This window comes from Sycon ciliatum, chromosome 4 (genome assembly GCF_964019385.1).
Source record: "Sycon ciliatum chromosome 4, ocSycCili1.1, whole genome shotgun sequence".
Classification (NCBI taxonomy): Eukaryota; Metazoa; Porifera; class Calcarea; order Leucosolenida; family Sycettidae; genus Sycon; species Sycon ciliatum.
The window spans coordinates 28,535,475-28,556,392 of NC_088646.1; the positions used below are offsets into that span (position 1 = coordinate 28,535,475).

Genomic DNA, 20,918 nt, shown 5'->3' on the forward strand with positions numbered 1-20,918 from the left:
GTGACAACGGCTGCCACACACAAAAGTAACGTTTCGGGTTATCCGATCCCTCGTATCATCGTAGATCTCATCTATGCCAATGGCAATGGCAATGGGTCACCGTCAGCCAAACGACTCAAGATGAATAGAAGTAAAAGTCATGTATTATATGCATGGGGGATATGGACCAAGAATTAGAAATACTAGTACCTTGTCACTCGTGTCCACAGCATTCCTTCTCAATTTTCTACTACGATCTACAGACACTGAGCATGAGACAGTCCTGCAAATGCAAGAAATTCAAAAAACATCATAACAATATTATTATTATTATTAGCCACACTTGTGGAATGAGTTGGCACCGGAATGACGACCTGTTGCGATGAAGGCCAGGCAGAGGTAATAGAATTCCTGCGTCCGGACAGAAATGACCAGAATGTTTTCGTCACTAATTTACCGAAAACCCTGACAGACTCAGCCAAATATGTAAGTACAAGCTACTTTCTGTAATACTAGTAATTAATTATTTTATTGAAAGTTTAAGAAAAAGAAAAGGAAAGAAACGCCAACAGACTGAGTAGATACCGGTACCAAGGGGCAAGGGGCTATGATCCCTTGGTATAAATAACTTCTAAGTGTCCTGGTGGTGACAGTCAATTTTTTTCTTCAGACTTTTCCCGTTTGTCTCTTTCCCTCAAACTAGTGAAGATTTAAGTACCGTACCTTCTAAATTATATGCTGCACTGGAGTAGTAAGCCGCACCCAGATTTTTTATCACGAAATACAGACATCTACCCTATTTATCACCGTTAATTTGACCATCGTAGTATAAACCGCACCGTCTTTTTTTGGTGAATTACTGGTTTGTTAACGTGCGGCTTATATTCTGGAACAATACGGTATTCGTGAGTATCAGTACAGTGCTGTCGGTCGCCGAAGAGCTGGGGGGGGGGGGGGGGGGAGTCAGCCTCCTAGCCTAGACCGTTCTTATTTTTCATGTATAACAGGCTATGCACGGTTGAGTCACCGTGTATACATTGGTATGCTGTGCTTGGTGAAATTCTAGCCTGGCCGTTCTTCGGCGCCCGACAGTAAAAAAAAGAAAAGAAAAAGTAAACGATCTTGTCCGTTCCCGAAGGGAACTCACGACGGCCGTTAATACCCGGTAAACCCGGTAACGCCCAACAGTCTGTACTGGTATTATGACGTATATAATTATACATGGTACGGAGGGCATGATGGCTGATTTATGCCCTAGTGCGTAGCCCGAGGCCGTGCACCGTAGCCCGAGGGCTACGCACTAGGGCATACAATCATACATCATGCACGATGCACCATGAATGTATTACCGTAATTCCGCGCATATAAGCCCATGGGCTTATATGTGAAATAATGCAGTTTGGGGATAAAATATCCAGTAAAACATGTTCGTTTTTTTAGCCCATGGCCCATGGGCCAATATTCGAATTTTGAAGATTCACGAAAAATACAAGTCCGTGCTCATAGTGGGCCTACCATACTCTACTGGTACTGCACTGAACTGCTGTACCGTGGTAGGAAGAGTCCATTTTGTGAAAAATTCTTCTTGACACGTGAGTTGCATTTGTGTCTGTTTATTTACTTTATTATTAGCCCATGGGCTTTTAAACGGAGGTGGGCTAATATCCTAATATAGACCCGTGGGCCTATATGCGCGGAATTACGTTATAGTTCATACATGCCACGTGCCTAGTTGTAGACAAATTCGGTAAACGTGGTCAAGGGAGGAGGAAGGTGCCAATCAGTTGTCATGTGAATGAAGGGTCGAGCAAGCTCAGAAGGAGCTTTCTCCATGTAGTAGTAGAACACTTTGTGTCAGATATACTCTAATTTCAGAAATTTTCGGTGCTCAATATTTTCGGATGAGGGCAACAGGCTAGGTTAGGTGAACAGAAATTTTCGGTACAGAGAAGCAGTTTCTTATTGGATTATGTGTGTTAGTGTTTGTTCGGTATATTGAAATTTTAGGTATGAAACAGACGCACCGAAAGTACCGAAAAATTGTGAAATTACAGTACTTGCACTTCAAGTAATATGCCTTTTGCATTTTGTGATAATGTTGCCTCTTGGGCGGTACGGAAGTTGATACAGGTACTTTGTGATGTATGTTCACCGGTCGACATGTTCATCTCAATTTAGTAATGCATTGCAGGGATGACTTTATTGTCATATTTTTGCATAGCAGTTTTGGCTATACAAAATCACAAGTATGTAGCAGTCTTTGATTCTGATTAGCATTTTTCTTTGAAGGTTGGGTATTTACCACATTGTCCTTCTTGAGAGTGATGCCTGAAAGCCCATTTGCAAAAAAAAGACTGAATCATACATGTGCACGCAGATTGAGAGTGCCTGCACCACATACACTGCACTGTCTGCATGTTACTTGACAGCGCAGGCTAGGCGTGGATAGTCTGCATGTATCACAGTTTTCTGCGAGTCCCGGTGACTTTTGAGTAGCAGAAGATCGAATTTGCATCGCAAACTGCGATGCAATACAGGATAAATTCATCCCTGCATTGTAGTAGACATGACATGCTGCGTGTGTTTCTCTTGTCCCATTGTTAACCAAATTACTTCTCCTGTATCGACATTGCTAGCAAAATGTAATTGTTTTGGACGGTGCACGTTTTTGTGTGGAGTGTGCGAGTGCAGGTGGTGTCCTTAGGAATGGTCCCATGTGTTCTATGTGCGCTTGAGTGCTGCCACCGTACCAGGTCACTGCCTGAAATTAATTATAAAGGCATGGTCTGGTACATGCAGTGCTGCCAAATAATTTTCGCCCAAAATCGGACACCCTTCATCGCCAAGGCTGGCCACATGGTGCGAATTTTTCTCCTCAGCAATTTTTTTCCGGAGAATTCAAAATACCGCCCAAAATACCATGAAAATTCGCTCCGTTGTCAAAGTAACCAATCTTGCACACCGAAGTAATTGGTTGCCATGCCTGAATTTTGTAATCCTGGTAATGCATGAGTGTGGTCACACACTGTACAGTGTACATGCCCTCGTACTTTGCACTTCCACCGCCAAGCGCTAGCCTTTTTAGAAGCACATGACAGTGATGTGTGCCTTCAGTTGCGCTGAAAAGTGAAAATACAGGACTTCTGAATTGGAAAGTACTGATCCCTGACATTTTTGGCTACTTTTCGGACGTTTCCTTTATCGGACCGGTTTTCGGAAGCGCCTTCAAAAATCGGACACTGTCCGAAAAATCGGACTGTTTGGCAGCACTGTACATGCACCAGCATACTTAGTATACCTGGGGTCATTCCTAATGGACATGGGTACGGTGCTGCTCTGATTGGCCATTGGCAACGACCTGACAACAGGCATGTGACATGTATGAAGTGCAGCACAGATAAACTAGGCGGAAGCTCAATGCAATGAATAGCATATCTTCTCCAATCTCCAGTGTAATCTTGGTACGATCATTGTAGATGATGCCTTTTTCTGCATTCATTCTAGGTGGAAATGCATAGAGTCAATGATAGAGTTTCTGTGCAGCAACACATGGTCACTGCTGCGAGTGCCTTTATAAATATTCTATCATCCTTTTTTCCCGCTGGATGGGGTGTGCCTGGTCTGGTTTGTAGGAACAGCTGTCGTCAATCTTCTCCCAGTTTGGGCTGATTTATGAAGTCCAAGTATTAGAATCTGCTTTCCCGGCACCTGAGCAAGGTGAGACTTGCCGTTCTCTCTTGGACTCTGCTCTGACGAGTCATTGAATAGACTCCAAGCACGATGAAGCAGGCGATGCTTAGTTTGTGTGTGTGTGTGTGTGTGTATGTGTGTGCGCATGTGTGTATGTGTGTGCGTGCCCACGCATGGTGGACATTCAACCTGTTAGACATAGTAAGTTACACCGTGACATTTTTGAATTATTATAGGTGCACTGTCTTTCTGATCGGCTGTTAAACCTGCCGATTGACCAGCTTCACAGCTGATAATGTGATATCAGGAACTAGTTCCCTGCATGAAAAGGACTGGCGAGAGCTTCACTGCGCCCAGTCTAGACAAGTGTTTTGCCTCTTAGCAGTCCCGTGGAACGTCTGTATGTGCTAGCGGTATGTGTGAGCTGATTTTTGACGTAGGTTTTCCAGGCTGCAGTGCCACGTTCAAATTCTATGCACAAAGACCAGGTTATTAATTTTGTATGTACAAATAGTCAAATACTCAATCTGCGGACAGAACTGTTTTGTCCTTTGTGGACTCATCAGCGCAGCACAGAGAAAATGAGGTATGTAACTTCTTGAGGTCTATGTGATCATCTTGCCACACTATTCAGGTCTGGAGGAAAGCTCTTCCACTGGTGCTGATTCATCCGTCAACAAAGGCTCGAAGACTGGCGACGAGCCTGCCTTCTGTCACTATGCCTTTGTCACGTTCTACTCGGCACTAGCTGCTGCCAGAGCTATTCGATCACTACACCAGCAGTGGATGGTTGATGGGCATGTCCTGCGGGTATGTGAACATGGTGAATAGGCCAGTCCTAGCTTAGTAACTTTAGTAGTGTGCACGTGTGAGCCGGTAGTAGGCCAGGGTGTTCTGTTGTAGGACACGAGAAACGTGGAAAACACTGCTGTCCGGAACTGTGATGGATCACCATTGCACCACCTCAGTGCAGCTGCCGCAAGCTGGACACTCTTGTTGGTTGTAACCAGGGAGTAGTAAAATACCGGTATTTTACTACTCCCGGTTGTAATGATGCGTACGTACAGGTGCAGCGAGGTGCATCACAGCAAGCGCCGGCACGGAACTCCGTCCATCTCTACGTCTCGGAGTGCAGGAAACTTGCCAACCACTACCTGGGATTCAACGGCTGGTCTTCCAAGATCATCAAGGTGAGCTGCGGTTGACTTTGATCACTTTAATACGTAAAAATGTAGTTTACCCCACCATAGCAGTTACGGATGTATCTCAGCAGCAGTACACTATAAATTTGTGTGGACACTCCAAGGTATAGACTACAGTGGATATCGGTTATAAAGTCATCGGACATAGTGATAAACCGGCTATATTGATACAAAATGAAAATATCAAAAGCAAAACCAGAAAAAGCCAGTCAAATTATCATTATAACCAATATATCGGATATAGCGATAAATCGGCTATAAGGATACAGAATCACCATTCAAAACATCTCTTTGTGCAGAACAAATATCGTCTATAATGATAGCAACACTCGAGTGTGAGGCATTGACGTCTCGACTTGGAGCCACATGTGTGTTTTCATAGTGTATTCTGGTCTGATGCTTCCTGGATGATGCCTTTGGGCCAAGAAGTTCTTCACTCTAGACTGGGGAAGGTGCAGCAGCATGCATCATGTATCAGTACGCTACATTACTCATTAGCGCGATCGAGTACCCACACGTGTATAATGTGTATGTAAGACGAGCGCAGTTGAAAATCGCCAGTAGTGATATACCGGTTATAGTGATAAAATGTGAAAAATCAGAAGGGCACGTTATAACCAATATCTACTGTACATGTATTTCAATCTGCATGTCCTTGTGGCCCTATGTGTTTATAAGCATACTGTTGGGTAGACCCGAGTATCAGTTGTCTGATGATTGCCTAGCGGCATGAAACTCAGAGTTACAACCAACCTGAACGTCCTCCGCTGACTCTGCTATGCATGTCCAAGGTATAGACTATTAATTTTCAATCTGCAGCATCCCATAGTGTTGAGTATGTCCGTGTGCCCATAGTCAATAAAGTCCTGGTCTGTCATGTTGACCAACAGCTGGAATCATTTTCAGTACCAGATGCGGCCACACTGGACTTGTTGGCAGACCTGGCTGATGAGGCCGAGGACAGTGCCACCTTCGTGCCTGGCCAGGATCAGCTGTGCTACTCGTGCGTCATGCAGCTGACCTTTCCTCAACACCACATCACCTGCCATGGCTGTGGTACGGCCACCGTTAGACCACCAAAGGATGATGGTAAGTGCCTTTCGCGAATGCACCGGTGACATAATGGTGACAGCAATGCATTGCTCCTACATTGTAATGTCAGCTGCATTCAAAACCGCAACATTGATGCGGTCACTAACTTGTGACTAAGAGTGCTAACAGCAGCGCGTGTATTCGTGGCAGTTTCGATATTCTTGTAAACAAATACTGTAAACCGCCCAATATTCGCGTCTCTAAATTTTCGCGATTTCTTAGAACCAGCAAGTTTGCGATGGCAAAAGTTCGCGAAGCACCGGGGCCACCTAAATACACCCACTGTTGAAGTTTGATTTCACGCTGGTTAATATTCGCGTTACACTCTTCTCGCGAAAATAGCGAACATTAATCCGTCGCGAACATTAGGCAGTTTACAGTACTGCACTGAGAAAACAGTTTGTTACGATGTGCCTTTTTCATTCTAGCTGACAGTTTTGGACAAGTATGTGAACACCATTCTCGCAGATCAACACTAACTGTAATAAAATGTTGGTGTAAATAAACCATTTTTTTGGTGTTGTCCGATCTACCTTTCCAGGTATTGCTGGGCCAATCGTGTCGGCAGGTTACGCAAAAAAGGCTGCCCTGCAGCGTGCCACCGAAGATGCGTTCAGTCGCATCGTGCTGGTTGTGCTGCCTTCTGGCAAGGTAGCCATCGAACAGATCAGAGATGACCCACCTGGCTGTGCCGTAGTGAGCAATGACATAACTTCATCTGTTATTGAAGTCAACTGCCTGCCAGACTGTGATGACAGTGACGGGGATGAGGAGCAGGATGGAGACTGTCAGGATAGTCAAGCCAAAGCAGCAGGACGTGGCGATGACAACACCGAAGGCGATACAAATACATGTACATAACATTTGACAATGGTTGATTTCTCAATGTACACATTTAAAAATGCAATGATACTGTACCATATTCCATCAACCAGTGAACATTTGAACTTTTGAAGACTGACAAATATCATACAAAAGGCCCATCGCGGGAAAACAGAGGATAAAGACTTGGATCCATAACTGCCCAAGCACAATTATCCCAGCAAATGCACTAACTAAGCTGTGCGCTGTCCAGTAAAAAGAAAGAAGGCAACAACATTCGAGGGGTTGCAAGCTAGCTAGCTACATGTACGCAGCAAGATCAACAGAGGCAACAGAATAGGTGTGCAGTATGTGATAAACAGGGTTGCAGACAAAGAGGGCATTTGTTCCATATTGACTGCTCTCCTGCACGTGCACTACTGGTGTTTTGAGCGCTTGACTCGCTCACGCCAATCGCCGCTGACTTCCTCGAAATTCGGATTGCTATGAGCACCACTCCTGCGGAAAGGAAGCAAAAACAAAAACAGGAGCACCAACTATGAGATAATGGCCATTATGAGAAAGACAATGCTAAGGTGCTAAGGGCATGTTCGATTGCTGGATCTGCATCCAGATCTATCGGATCCACTCGATATGTGCACGTTCGTTTCAACGAATCAGGATCCAGATCCAACAGATTTGGATCCGATCAACCCTACTACCGGGAGCAGGGTTGACCGGATCCACCAGATTCTTTTTTTTTGCCAAAAGTCGTACTCTGTACGTGATACGTGTACAAATGGTGGGAATAAAAGCGATGATGCAGGAATCGTTGCTTTCTCTCATGGAAATCCTCAAAGTCACTAAAAGTCCAGATTCGATCAAGGGCAGCTTGGTGGATCTAAAGGATCCACTCAATCGATTTGGATCCTGATCCAACCAATCGAACATGCCCCAAAACATGTTTTATGTACAGAAGGTCTGGTTCGTGCGCACGACTTTATTGAGTATATGGACGGGGTTTGGCCTTTTTCAAATTTAATACAGGATATTCTTGAGAGAGAGAGAGAGAGAGAGAGAGAGAGAGAGAGAGAGAGAGAGAGAGAGAGAGAGAGAGAGAGAGAGACGACAGAGAGAGAGAGAGAGACGACAGAGAGAGAGAGAGAGAGAGAGAGAGAGAGAGAGAGAGAGAGAGAGAGAGAGAGAGAGAGAGAGAGAGAGAGAGAGAGAGAGAGAGACAGACAGACGACAGAGAGAAACACTCCAACATACGCGGTCATCTGAGAAGCCTTCCATTCCTGAATCTTCCGTTGCTGTGGGAAAAAGGAAAGACAAAGCAGAGAAGGCACGTTCGACACTGAATTCATTTTCAGACTTTCTAGCCAAACACTGGTGGAGAAGCTATGCAAGTAGTTTGTGGGCTTTGATGAAGCAGATGATGCGTAGCCGCACAACACAATCATAACTATCATAACCAGCTCCGCCACCCACGGGCCCAATGTTTACTGAGAGCATGTCAAATTCAGTCTCTACATATCGTGAATAATTATGATGAATGTCCAGACAAAACCACATTGTCAGACACTACAGTGGCGGTCAGTGACAAATCACTCCCCCCACCCCACCACCACCAATAAACAGTGCCATGCACTGCATGGCCCTTGCACTACGACCAGGCACGTGAATGCACCATGCTCTACTCGACACGAAGGTTTTATCACAAACAGCACAATGTGAGAACAACAGTGGAAGACATTCGAGTATAAGGACTGGTTGCTATGACCGTGACTACAATTCTCAACATATTTCTGCCAATGCAGAAGTGTGGCACCAGAGAATTACTGCTATCCTGCATTCAGCTGCGATGGGTATCCGCCTGCAGCGGTATACTTATGGGGCAAATTTCCCTGGCTAGGACTGTACCAAGGATGGATGGGACATGAATGCTTGAAAGGGCTTGCTATGCATACTGAGATGTATTAGTAGTAGGGATGTCAGCGAACGCACTGCGCAGGCCTCTGCGCATCCATTGCGTCATCGATTTTTTGAACGTGATCGCGGCCGACAGAGAAAACATGGCCGCGGTCTGTTTGCACTGCTGGGAGTCATAAAATTACTGTTCTTCTGTCCCCGCGACCATTCAAATCATACGCGATACGGAGGACCCACGTTCTGACCACGTTCTCCCCGGTCGATTTCTCTGAAAGTTTGCACATCGTGAAACACCATTATGAGAGGTGTTCAGGCAAATTTTCAAGGGATTACCCTGGTTGGATCGTTCCAAAATCGGACTTGCATTTCTCGCTCGCAGCCATTTCTTGCGCGATGGAAGCGCTCTGCCCTGGTGAGTAACCAGCGTCGCGCTTGGTAGAGAGTTGCTGCAATCAGCTCCCAGATGTCTTCGCTGCCATTGTCAGAAGCGATGGACCATGAATTTGTTTGAGAGTCTCCGAATGCTACTTTTCCTCAGCCTAGTTTTCAGCCATTCCGTGCATCTTCTTCGCACGATTTATTTTGCAAAAAAATGAAAGTGTTCATGAGTTTTCTTGTCGGCCGCGCGTAGATGGGCCAGGCTGACCTGCGCAGATGGGCTGCGCAGTGCGTTCGCTGATATCCCTATTAGTAGTACTATGTATTAGACATACCTGTGCACGGACCGGGTCATCTTCATCACTATCACCTTTCTCTTCCTCCTCGCGTTCCTGCTGGCGGATAGTGCTCCACTTGGACACCAGCTGAGACATGTTCTTCTTTTTCTTCGGTACCAAGCTACTGGATCCCAGCGCCTTCACCTGTGCAAAGCAAAGAACGACAACGAACAACCACCAACAACATGATGTCATGAAATAGTAATAAACGCGCACACGCACGTACACACACACACACACACACACACACACATGCACATGCGTACACACCCAGTTGTACCTGAAAAGAATTAAAATCATGACTACATGAAGCAGTGTGGGATCAACAGTACATTGCGCTACTATAACAGCATTGGTTAAAACGACAAATAATGACTGGAAATGAAGCCCACAGCCTACTCAGCACTGTGTCCAGTATGCCAAGATCCGCTATAGAGACATATTGGAAATCAGGACACTCTTTCAGCACACGCGTATGCCATTGACAACACAAGCAGCCAGTGGACAGGTGCGACATGCATGCACAACTCATACCTTCTCTTTCTTTTTCTTGTCTTTCTTCGGTTTGCTGGTAGCTTTGGGACTGCCCGGCAGGGAGTCGGTCTGGAGCTGCTGCTTTAGCGCGTCTTGGACAAAGTAGTCGTTGATGTCCGATTCGCTCATGCCTTTGGCAATCAGAGTGGCACGCATGCGCATCTGCAAGGGATCCTCAAAGCTAGCCTGAAAACACAGAAAAAATGAGCAAGGTAAAAATATTCATTACTCTGAGAGAGTTGAAAGGCATCCAAACACACACGCACACACACACACGCACATACACACACACAAACGCACACACACGCATACAGCATGAGACTTCCGAGGGCAGCCATATGATAGACTTCAAAATCTCATCGTACACAGTGGCATTATCACAATTCGACAAGTAGAGACACACACCAACGTGTCAGGGTTGGCTGCAGGGCCGCCACAAGAATGTTTGATACCAGCCATTTGCCCAGAGACAACGCCGCCGCCGCAGCACACGCACACTCAAACACACACACACACACACACACACACACACACACACTATAATATATCCTCACTATAATATATCTATAATTATCGTACCTTGATGGCAGCGTCGTCCACACTCGGCTCTGGCGCTTCTTCCGCGGATGGCTGACGCCTTGTGATGGCAGCGGCGGCTTGAATGACAACAGCACTTGTTGCCGTCTTTGGTCTAGGTGTGATCAAAGTAGGAGGTGCATGGAAATCGTTGCGAAAAAGACCCTGAAAAGTTCTACTAAAATAAGGTGACTCTACATGAGAGATGCTACAACCAGTTGACTCTTTGAACACATGTGCATGCATTGCATGTAGAAACAAACAAGTAAGAACAGGAACATAGAGCATGCAACTTGCAAGGCCAGAAGTTGACCTAAGTTAGCATTCGGGTAAAATTCCCACTGCTCCAATCCTCACCCAGTATCAACGGCAGGTGCTTCCTCTTCATCTTCGGGCAGCGGTGGTGGTGGTGGCTGGCTGGGTGACTGCGCCTCACTGGAGAGAGCAGAATAGGGAGGGCAAGTAAGTTGGGGAATGAAACAAAGTGGATTACATGTACATGCCAGATAGGTCAATCGATACTCTCTTCAAGAAAGAACATCCTATTTCTACAACAACATGTGCAATACAGTCAAGCTCATGAATTACCACACAATCTTAAAATCTACATTTTAGTGAGCATTCAACTGCATACTTTCAACCTCATGAATAATGACACTGGTTCATGCACAATCAAGGGACAATATTCGCAAGGTTGACCGTACAAAAAGGTTCAAGAAAGGAATGGCACAAGCACCAACGATGCCAACAGAAAAGATATCCGTAGAAGCAGCAGCAGACTTGAAGCTGTACCTGGCTGGTGGCGGTGGCGATCCAGCTGGGGTGGCCTGCTTACTATCATCTGGTGGCGGTGGTGGAGGAGGCAGCGGATTGACCGGGGGTGGAGGTTGGTCAACACCAGGAGGTGGTGGCGGCGGTTCCTCCGTAGGAAGTGGCGGAGCGGAGTATGTTACTTGCTTGCTAGAGTCAGGCAATGGTGCAACATGAGCTGATGTAGGTGCCATACCATATGCCACAGGTTGGTATCCAGTATATGCATATCCTGGATAGGTGGAAGCCATGGCACCAGCAAACATTGCCGCGGTGGCTTGGTGAAGTCCAGGCATGCTCGCTGCAGTAGCATACACACCGCAAGTAATAACCCCACATCAACACACACACAGTAAGAGATAGTGTGACGGAAACACACACAGAGCTACCGGTGGAAGGGTGACTACTAGGCATTAGCTCTCAAACTGAGCTTTCCGGAGCTTCAGTGTTCAGCATTGCTGTGCATCTTGCTGTCATCCATTTCAATCACGGATTTGGTACATCTGAGCAACTTCTACGCACCACGGACTGGCCTGCCGCCAGCGGGAGATTGTATGCACGCTGCTTTTGCCCAACTGGATGTGTCCACCCCTGGAACATTGTGAGATAAAAAGCAGTGCTGAGAGAGAGAGAGAGAGAGAGAGAGAGAGAGAGAGAGAGAGGATTACACATGTAGCAGCACACACTCACCAAAGGCATGTTGCTCCTCTGCTAGCTTGCTTCCGTCAGCAGGATAGTCCCACCGCGTCACTCCCGTTGATGTATCGTGATAATAGTAGCGACTTGAAGCACTACATTATATTAACCAAAAAGTCGCACGCACACATCGCACATGAACCCCGCATACACGGAATACACCACGATCAGATTCACAGAAGAAATGTCCTCTTTTTTCCAAATAGGAGTTTAAATCTAACTACAGAAGAGCTGAAGAAAGAAAGAGAAAGAGAGAGAGCTGAGGCAGGAAGACCGAGAGAAAGAACGGGTACACAGACACAGACCCATGGGAAAGAGAAAGAGCAGCCGCAAGCCATCAGGAGACCCAGAGGGCTTGCACAGTATACTCACACACTGCTTTCTATACCAGAAGGTGCTTGGTGGTCACAGACTGTAACGCTTGCACGAGGTCACAGTCCGTCAGACAACTGGGCAGTAGCCTGTTCACGCTGCACTTGCAAGGTGGCATCGAGATCGAGTCCTGCTAGAATAATAGTATATACAATCTTGGCACAATTGGTTTTCACAATCAGCATACGCTGGCGATGAACAGCCAGATTAGCCACTACCGAATTTTCCCAATTACAAGTCGCACCACACTTTCACATCTCAGTCATATAGTGTCAATATATTATTCACACAAGAAGCAAGTCATGTTTGATTGCAGTCACATCAACTTCTTTGCCCTTGAAGGTAAGGTGTGGCTTCTATTCGGGGAAATACGATACCCAATGCCCACAAACTGCCCATATAGTCACTGGTGGCACAGCGAGTTCCGGTGTGTTTGGACAAGCTCGCCCAGTCAAAATGAACTCATTTTACTACTTGCCAGACACGTCTACTGACGCAAAAATGCAAAGCACCAAGCTATGAATGCAGTCTTCTAACTTTACAAGACAACAGCGCTCCCTCAGCAATCTTATACTGCGTGCCTCGGGTTCATTATGACAAATCTGAGAAGACAAACTGTGATCACACTCAGTTAACCGCCCGCCCAACCACTCTCTCACCGAAAAACACGAGCACCAGCCAGGGCACAAAAAATCATCAGCAAGAGCATAAAAAATACTCACCAAACAGCATACTGTACCTCATCAAACTGACGTGACCCCAATCCCCCCCCCCCCCCCTTTCCATCCCCCAAACTCCAGGATGACATTGGCAGCACAACACAAAAGGAGCGTTGCCCACGAATCAATCACTGCTTTGAGAGAGAGAGAGAGAGAGAGAGAGAGAGAGAGAGAGAGAGAGAGAGAGAGAGAGAGAGAGAGAGAGAGAGAGAGAGAGAGAGAGAGAGAGAGAGAGAGAAACAAGCTCCACAGAAGAAAAGAAAAACGTCATACCTAGCTACACGGGTACCCACCTGTCCCACAAGCACTGCCAGCCCTGCGGTGCACACGCTTGCTCGTAGTTGTGCAGCTCGGTGACCGACGATTGCAGCATGCGCACGGCGTACGATCCATCCAGAGCGCCTGCCTGCCAGTCTGCAAGTCGAGTCTGCAACGTACAAGGCAAAACAATACAAGGACACAGTGTGAGTGAAACATTCCAGTCATGGCCAGCATAAGTCGTGTTTTGCCTTTGAGAAGGGAGCCGTGTAGGTTAGAATAGACCTACTAGTACCTCCATCCAATATGCCAATAAAAAAAGACAGGCAGGCAGGCAGGCAGGCAGACGGACAGACACAAGCACACACACACACTCTCTCTCTCTCACACACATAGACACGCACACAGACACAGACACATCAACTACACACATTAACTACCTCAGCACGGACAAGGGCCAGGTGAAGGTTACTCATTTCCGCAGTAGTGATGTTGAGCGAGTTCAGTTTCGTAGATAGCTCGTTACTCAGGACAAGTAGTTGATCCTTGAATGAAGAATAAAATACCCACACAGGGCACAATAAAGCATACTATCACTCTCAATATCTTGATCATTGCCTATCGGCATACTGCAATACTCAACACTGGCAAATAGTCAAGACTAAGAGCAGCTGCTGAAGGGTATACTACACAGCTAGGCCTGAATGCACGGATGTTGCTCAGTAGTACCCGACCACACATCACACATGCGCTTGAATTATAAATGGAGCAGTGCCCACAAAAGCAAGGTCTTCTTACAGAGCACCCTAACATATCAATACTTGTAAAATTCACTGCCATGCACAAAGTCAGGTGAGCAACGTATGACTAAAAATGATTTCTCAGTAGAAGTGACAACTGGTCAAACTTCAAAGTTCAATTTTCGTTGCAATCAACTTACCCCAATAGCATCTGATGACTGATTGCCAGTATCTGCTGTTGGTGCCAATGTAGAGGCTGGAAGAAAGTAGAAAGAGTGACGTGCAGAAGGCCACGCAAGCGCGCGCGCACACACACACACACAATAAGTCACTTCGCCTGAGTTTGTCGTATGCATCTAGAACAAAATCAATGAACAACAGATTGCTTGACTTCTGTATTTCAAACAACAAAGAACACAGCTGAAACCCAGTGTGGAAGAGTTGGCCATGAAAACAATACAGAGATAGTCCTATGCATGGGTACCAATTACCAATACGAGTGACTTTAAACTTACTACTTCGCTCAGGAGCCGACAGGTCCATGTCAACATCCGACTCAGCAGCCACTTCCATATCCTCAGGCCTTGCTGGCGACAAATGCATGGGTGAAATCGTGTTCTCAGGAACATCAGCCGATGGTAACTTTGCACGCTTAGACGTTGGCTGCAAGCTGTTAGACTCTGCTTCACCGATATCCGTTTCTTCTTCATCAGCCACCCCGTCATCATGGGGTCGCTTGTCCGGCTTGTTGAGAGCATTTTCGAGGCACTCATCCAGCGCAGCATCAATGTCGAAGTCTCCAAGGTCGTCTTGTCCAACACTAGAGCCTGCCTTGGGCGTAGCTTGGGCTGGAGAAGGTGGCAGACTAAGAGAAGGAGCACTGTTTGCCTGATCCTCGGTGCTACCGGTGTCCTCAGCGAAGATATCTACAGCACTAACATCGCCAGCAGGCTTGTTGCAGTCTACTGAGGCAACTGTTTTCTCATCTCGACTCAGCTCCTCTTTGACAGGAGGGGTCTTTTTCGTGTCGGTGCGGCTGAGAGAACGTGGTTTGAGGGCAAGGGTGGTTGACTGCATCTTCGCCTGCAGTTTGTCTGGCCGATTCTCGCTGGCTGAGGGACTATTGCGCCCGGAACCAGTGGTGACCGGTTTGAAGCTGGCAGCAGGCACGTTGGCAAACATGATGTCATCTAGACCTGTTGGCGCAGCAGACTCTACAGCAGACTCTACAGGAGACTCTGCTACGGTCTCCTTCTCATCAAGACCAGTGTCGGCAGCAATCACATGCTTGGCATCCATACAAACATCAGATGGACTCACGGCAGGCGAATCCAGTGGAGCAGTCGGAGACCTTCTGTCGGTGTCAGCTGTCGTTGCCTGGAGGGGTTTCAAGAATTGCCGTGCGGGAGACTGTGGACGAGATGACGTGCACGAGGAAGGTGCACTGTCAACAGAGGCACACGAAAGTGTGCGTGCATCACCGGCATCAGCCTCTGGTGAAGCGGCTTCGCTTCTCTTCTGACTTGTTGGACTTGTGCTTGCACTAGTGATGCTGCTACGTCCAGCGGCTGCACTATCCTCCTCTTCATTACTGCTGTGGTGCTCAAAGTTAATGTCCTCATCGCAGCCCGCTGCAAGTGTTGGTGAATCCACGGCAGGTTCGTCATCGGGCACGAGTCCTGTTGAGACCGTGGGGTATGCCAGCTGCATTTGACTGGGTTCAGTGCTCTTTGCTGGTACCTCAGTGTCATCATCATCATAGTTCTCAATGTTACAGTCGGAGTCATCATCTTCCATCGCCTCTTCATTATTGCCTGCACCATGCGCACTACCACTTTCTTCTTCACCATAGCCTGATGGTGCACTGTACGCCGAGCTGGTAGCTGTAGCTGCTGGTGTTGTTGATGTTGCTGCAGACGATGTCATGGCCGAGTTGAAGTCTTCTGGCAGAGTCCAGGACACCTCGTTAGTGATGGTGTTCCAGTAGTAGACATGACCTGAGTTGGGGTCCAAGCATTCATGCCACACAGGCGTGGATTCCGCAGCAGGCTGGACGCTTCCTGGCGCTTCCGCAGAAGTTGCATCACCGGTGGGCTTGGGGTCTGGCTCGTCGACTTGAAGCTCCTACATGGAAACAAAACCAAAAGTAAATGAATTAACTCCAAATACAAGGTGGAACAGAATTGTATTGCAACTCACAGTTTCATGCTTGCGTGATCACCAGGCAAAAATATTCTTTTACCTTCAAATAGAAACACAATACTACCAAAAGGAGTGGGAAAGAAGGAGGTGCACAGCAGTGATGCATATCTCGGCAAGGGAAGAGCCAGGAGTGAGGAAAGGTACGTTGCAACTGTGAGCGGAGCACACTGCATGTTACTTCCCTGATATACTACAGTGTACATTGTAGTACATGTAGCACATACAAACACACACATGCACACACCATTGGACGCCCATCGCCGGAGGCGATGATAGCGATGCTACAGCAGAAGCCATAGCCGCTGGTGCTGGGATTGCACTATTCAACAGCTTGCAAGGCTGAAGAATTGACCGCCACTATTCAGCCTGGTCTACACCACACAGCTATGAAGTGGCTTTTTCCGGCTAGTGAATCCCTACTTTTTGGTCTTTTTCATATATTTTTTCCCGCACACACATCACACCACATACTCCGGCATGCACTGGCTGTTGGTAACCACCCAGGAGAATGAAAGAAAAGTCAGGAGGAGTCTGAGAAAGAGAAGAAAGACGTGTGTGACCATAATCGTCGGGAATCGACACACACGCACACCTCACACACACACACACACACAGGCACACACACACACACAGGCATACAGGTTCATGTGGATAAAGACAGAGAGCTACACACCTTGAGGAAGTCCTTGACTTGGTTATCAATCTGCCCATTACCTACAGAGAAAAAAGAAAGAAAAGGAAAAGACCAACAATCATCACCAAACTAGAACATGGTGTGACCTATTTGATTCAGAGAGAGAGAGAGAGAGAGAGAGAGAGAGAGAGAGAGAGAGAGAGAGAGAGAGAGAGAGAGAGAGAGAGAGAGAGAGAGAGAGAGAGAGAGAGAGAGAGAGAGAGAGAGAGAGAGAGAGAGAGAGAGAGAGAGAGAGAGAGAGAGAGAGAGAGAGAGAGAGAGAGAGAGAGAGAGAGAGAGAGAGAGAGAGAGAGAGAGAGAGAGAGAGAGAGGGAGAGAGAGGAGGGGGGGGGGAGAGGTTAAATTGTTGCATGTGGTGAGATGCTGCACCGCAGTAAACACGCAACCCCAGTACTAAGAAAAGTTATCAGCATCATCATTAGCCAGGAAATAGATTATGTCAGTCAGGCCATTGCCATGGAAGACTGTCCAGACACCTCAAATAATTAACTCCTTAACTTGCTTCTCCCCAAGACCTGGACGCTAACCAATTTTGATGAGGAAAGTTATTTGCAAGCTGTATGCTACATTCCTGAGGGGACCTGGTGAACAGCTGTGCTTGTCAGCCCACCCACACATAATTTTTTTTCATTACACCTATACCACTGTACAGTTGTGCATGGTCACCTGTGTCCAGTGCCACAGGGGGTGCAGCACACAGGGGGTGCAGCACACACCGGCCACAGTGCCGTGGGCTCTCCTGATTGCGACAAGCAGTACCCTGTCTAGGTAGGGCTAGGTAGGTGTAGCCCAGTCGGGCCTGAACTGTTGATACTGTATTGATTTAAAGGCAGCACTGCTGGTCCTGGTGGGGGAGACAGGGTACAGTAGCATGTCTTGATGAAGGAGAGCCAACAGCATTATGGCTGGCCCATGCTACACCACCTAGCCCGAACCATGTGAATCGTGCCTGCCAGAGATCCGGTGGACAGGGCACTGCTCCTCCAAATCGCAGCACACTTATGACAATACCAAACACGTACTGGAGCCACGTTAAAGGTGGGCAACAGTACAAGCACTATCATTGAACACACACACACTTAATTTCTAAACTTAGGCTCGGATATTGCCAAACAAAGCACTAAGGGCGCTGTGCATATCAATCCCCCCCCACACACACACACCACATCATCATCACCAACCCTTACAGAAACCTACCATTGGTATCATCATCATCCTCACTGCCACTGCCATCGTAGGCACCCAGTAGACTGAAACCTCGGCCTTGAGCTGCTGATGCTACTGTATGTGCACACAAGTACAAGGAATATAGGGTGCCGCATGGGCAGAGATTGAGAAGGAGAAAAGGCAATGTCCAAAATGACCGCTCTTCGACCGATGCATAGAGGATGGTCTCATAACCTGGTGCAGTAGTGTTGGCCTCAACTCAAGTCTCATCTCCAACAATGCATGTTTTTTTTTAAGGTATTCTACCTACATGCAGGTATACAAGTATGTACATGTGGTGACTAAGAAGAACTGTGTGCATGCACCATGGTATACTACACTGCTGTGGCAATGTCTCCACTACTAGCAGTACTGGGGGGGGGGGGGGGGGGGGGTTGAACCATGCCATAGCATAGTGTACGGTGCAAGTGCACATGCCTCATTGAACTACTTCAGATGGTACTACAGAGGCATGAAGAACTTGCAACAAAGTGATGACAACACCCCCATTGCACTGGGCATGGTGATCGCAAGCAATACTGTGAGGGTACAACAATCCTGCAAAAGTGCTACAATACCTCTCCAACCATAAACTGAAAGTGCACAATATACTACAGAGTGCCGATTGATGGATTGATGTCAGCTGTCAGCTTGTACAGAATAGCAAAATTGTAATTAATTGAGTGTCACCAAACACATACACACACACACACACACACACACACACACACACACACACACACACACACACACACACACACACACACACACACACATACTCGGACTCACACACACACACGTTCAACAACATATCCCTAAAACGCCAGGATAACAGAAACACCAGTCAAGAGCAGGCGAAAGATGTACCTGGCTTCTGGGTTGCCTGCACGACAGTCGCTGACGATTCGCCTCCAAAATCACGGTGATTGTTTTCTATGATAGCAAGTACATAGAGTGACACACAATAGAGGTCATGTATTAATTTTATTGGAACTCCAAGAGTGAAATGTGGTGGCCTGTGACCCTGGAAATCAACGCAGCTGCCACGTCATGTACACCAAAGCGGAACACAACGCCTTCGCCGTACACGACTACAAGGACGGTAACTCTCAAACTACTGAAAGGCAACGGCGACAGAAAGCAGCTTACGGAGCGAAAAGCAAATATTACGGTCCGCGTTTGATTTTTCGAAAGTTTTGTCTACTACAGTCTACAATACGAGACTTGAGTGGTCACTCGCTCTAGGCAAACGGACACACCGACAAGCAAATGAGTTTTCATCCAGTAATAGCACAGGTAGTTGAATGCAGAAAACTATACACTAGATGCGTGTCTAGCAGAACCTGACTGTCCCCAAACACCAAGTCAGTGTATACAAAAGAACCGACACCAAAATAAAATGGAATGTACCTCTTGGCTGATGACGACTCAGCGAACCTATTTGCAGAACTTGCCTCCTCCGGCCTGCTGGAGCAGGCTCTCGACGTCCACGGCCCATCGTCAAACACTTTCAAAACGAAAGGTGTTGTTCCTACTGTACTAGTACTCGGGTAGGTCCACAACTAACTTACTGAGAACACAGTCATGCGTATGCACAAAGTTTGTAAAAAACAAAAAGCAAGAAGAAAGGATTTCGAAGCAGCAAAAAAGCCTTGCATGATAAGAGACGTCTAGACCTCGAGCTCGGAGTCGTAGATCTACGATCGTAGTTCGGTTGGTCTACAAAACAGTCATAAAGCATTGGTGTATGACGTCGCCATGGCTCGTCGCATTCATCTTCTTTTGTATGATTTACTGCACGAGTACAAACGAGTACAAGGGCAATACCGGCTGATACATGACCGAACGGCGCCAGCCGTGAGGTCATGTATCAAGCCGGTATTGCCCGTGTACGAGTGCGTACGAGGCGCAGTAAATCATTTATTGCATGCTTGACCCAAACATTCCAGAAAATGGAGAGAAACCTTTCCGACTTTCTCAGTCTCCCGACACACTTGTTCAGTGGTAAACGTCGTTTGTGGTTTTGAAATTCTCTATTTCTTTACGATATCGATGGTGTTGTTGTTCGTGATTGAGCACTGAGTGTAGGAAGTCCTGGAACAGGAACTGAAACTGGGATGGGCTCCACAACTTCGTCTCAAACGCATTCAGTTCGTCAAGTAAATTCGTCGGCTGCTCACCAACGCATCGATATCGATGTCAAGGTTGCATTCACCTGCTGAGGCGGCTGGTTCAGGTGGCTGGAACAAGTAAGTTATTGTCAGCTCAGTTACATGCGCGCGCGTGTGGTCTGTCATTCTCGTGCTTTGTAGTTTGTAGTCAGATCAAGTTAGTTGCTGTTTTGTGTTTCAAATTTGAAACTCCGAACAGTAGACACTTGATCTGATCACGAACCACAAAGTACAAGAATGACAGTCCGCATGCGCGTACATGTAACTGAGCGGGCAATAACTTGCCGGGCAATACCGAGAAATACAGACCGCTGAGCAAGAGCGCTCATTGGCTGTAGTACAGGCAACCCTCACGTGACATGCAATAAGTATTTTTACCGTTCACGCTATTTTCGACGGTCGGCGCGGCGTGTATGTTTTTGATGTGTTTTCGAGACACGGTTATTTTTAGCAGTTCGGCTTCTGAGGCCTCGATCGTATACCGGTACGTATACGATCGTTTACACGACAACGATTGAAAAACGTTTT

At 47.0% G+C, this 20,918-nt stretch overlaps 2 protein-coding genes across 2 annotated transcripts; one reads left to right on the forward strand and one right to left on the reverse strand.

The window, feature by feature from the left end:
• Positions 1–230: 230 nt before the first annotated feature.
• Positions 231–6,902, forward strand: LOC135815471 (RAD52 motif-containing protein 1-like). The gene is made up of 6 exons (XM_065328773.1): positions 231–465; positions 3,612–3,696; positions 4,304–4,479; positions 4,737–4,859; positions 5,762–5,960; positions 6,505–6,902. The coding sequence occupies exons 1-6, from the start codon at positions 346–348 to the stop codon at positions 6,822–6,824; spliced, it is 1,023 nt and encodes a 340-aa protein (XP_065184845.1). The 5' UTR covers positions 231–345; the 3' UTR covers positions 6,825–6,902.
• LOC135815470 (formin-binding protein 4-like) lies at positions 6,822–19,863 on the reverse strand. Its single transcript, XM_065328772.1, has 16 exons — positions 19,630–19,863; positions 19,087–19,152; positions 18,211–18,294; positions 16,993–17,033; positions 14,633–16,241; positions 14,318–14,373; positions 13,818–13,922; positions 13,413–13,546; positions 12,023–12,123; positions 11,315–11,633; positions 10,880–10,957; positions 10,526–10,637; positions 9,947–10,132; positions 9,410–9,556; positions 8,037–8,077; positions 6,822–7,283 (listed from the first exon to the last, which is right to left on the reverse strand). Exons 1-16 carry the CDS (start codon positions 19,715–19,717, stop codon positions 7,202–7,204), a joined length of 3,249 nt encoding a protein of 1,082 aa, XP_065184844.1. The 5' UTR covers positions 19,718–19,863; the 3' UTR covers positions 6,822–7,201.
• Positions 19,864–20,918: the final 1,055 nt, after the last annotated feature.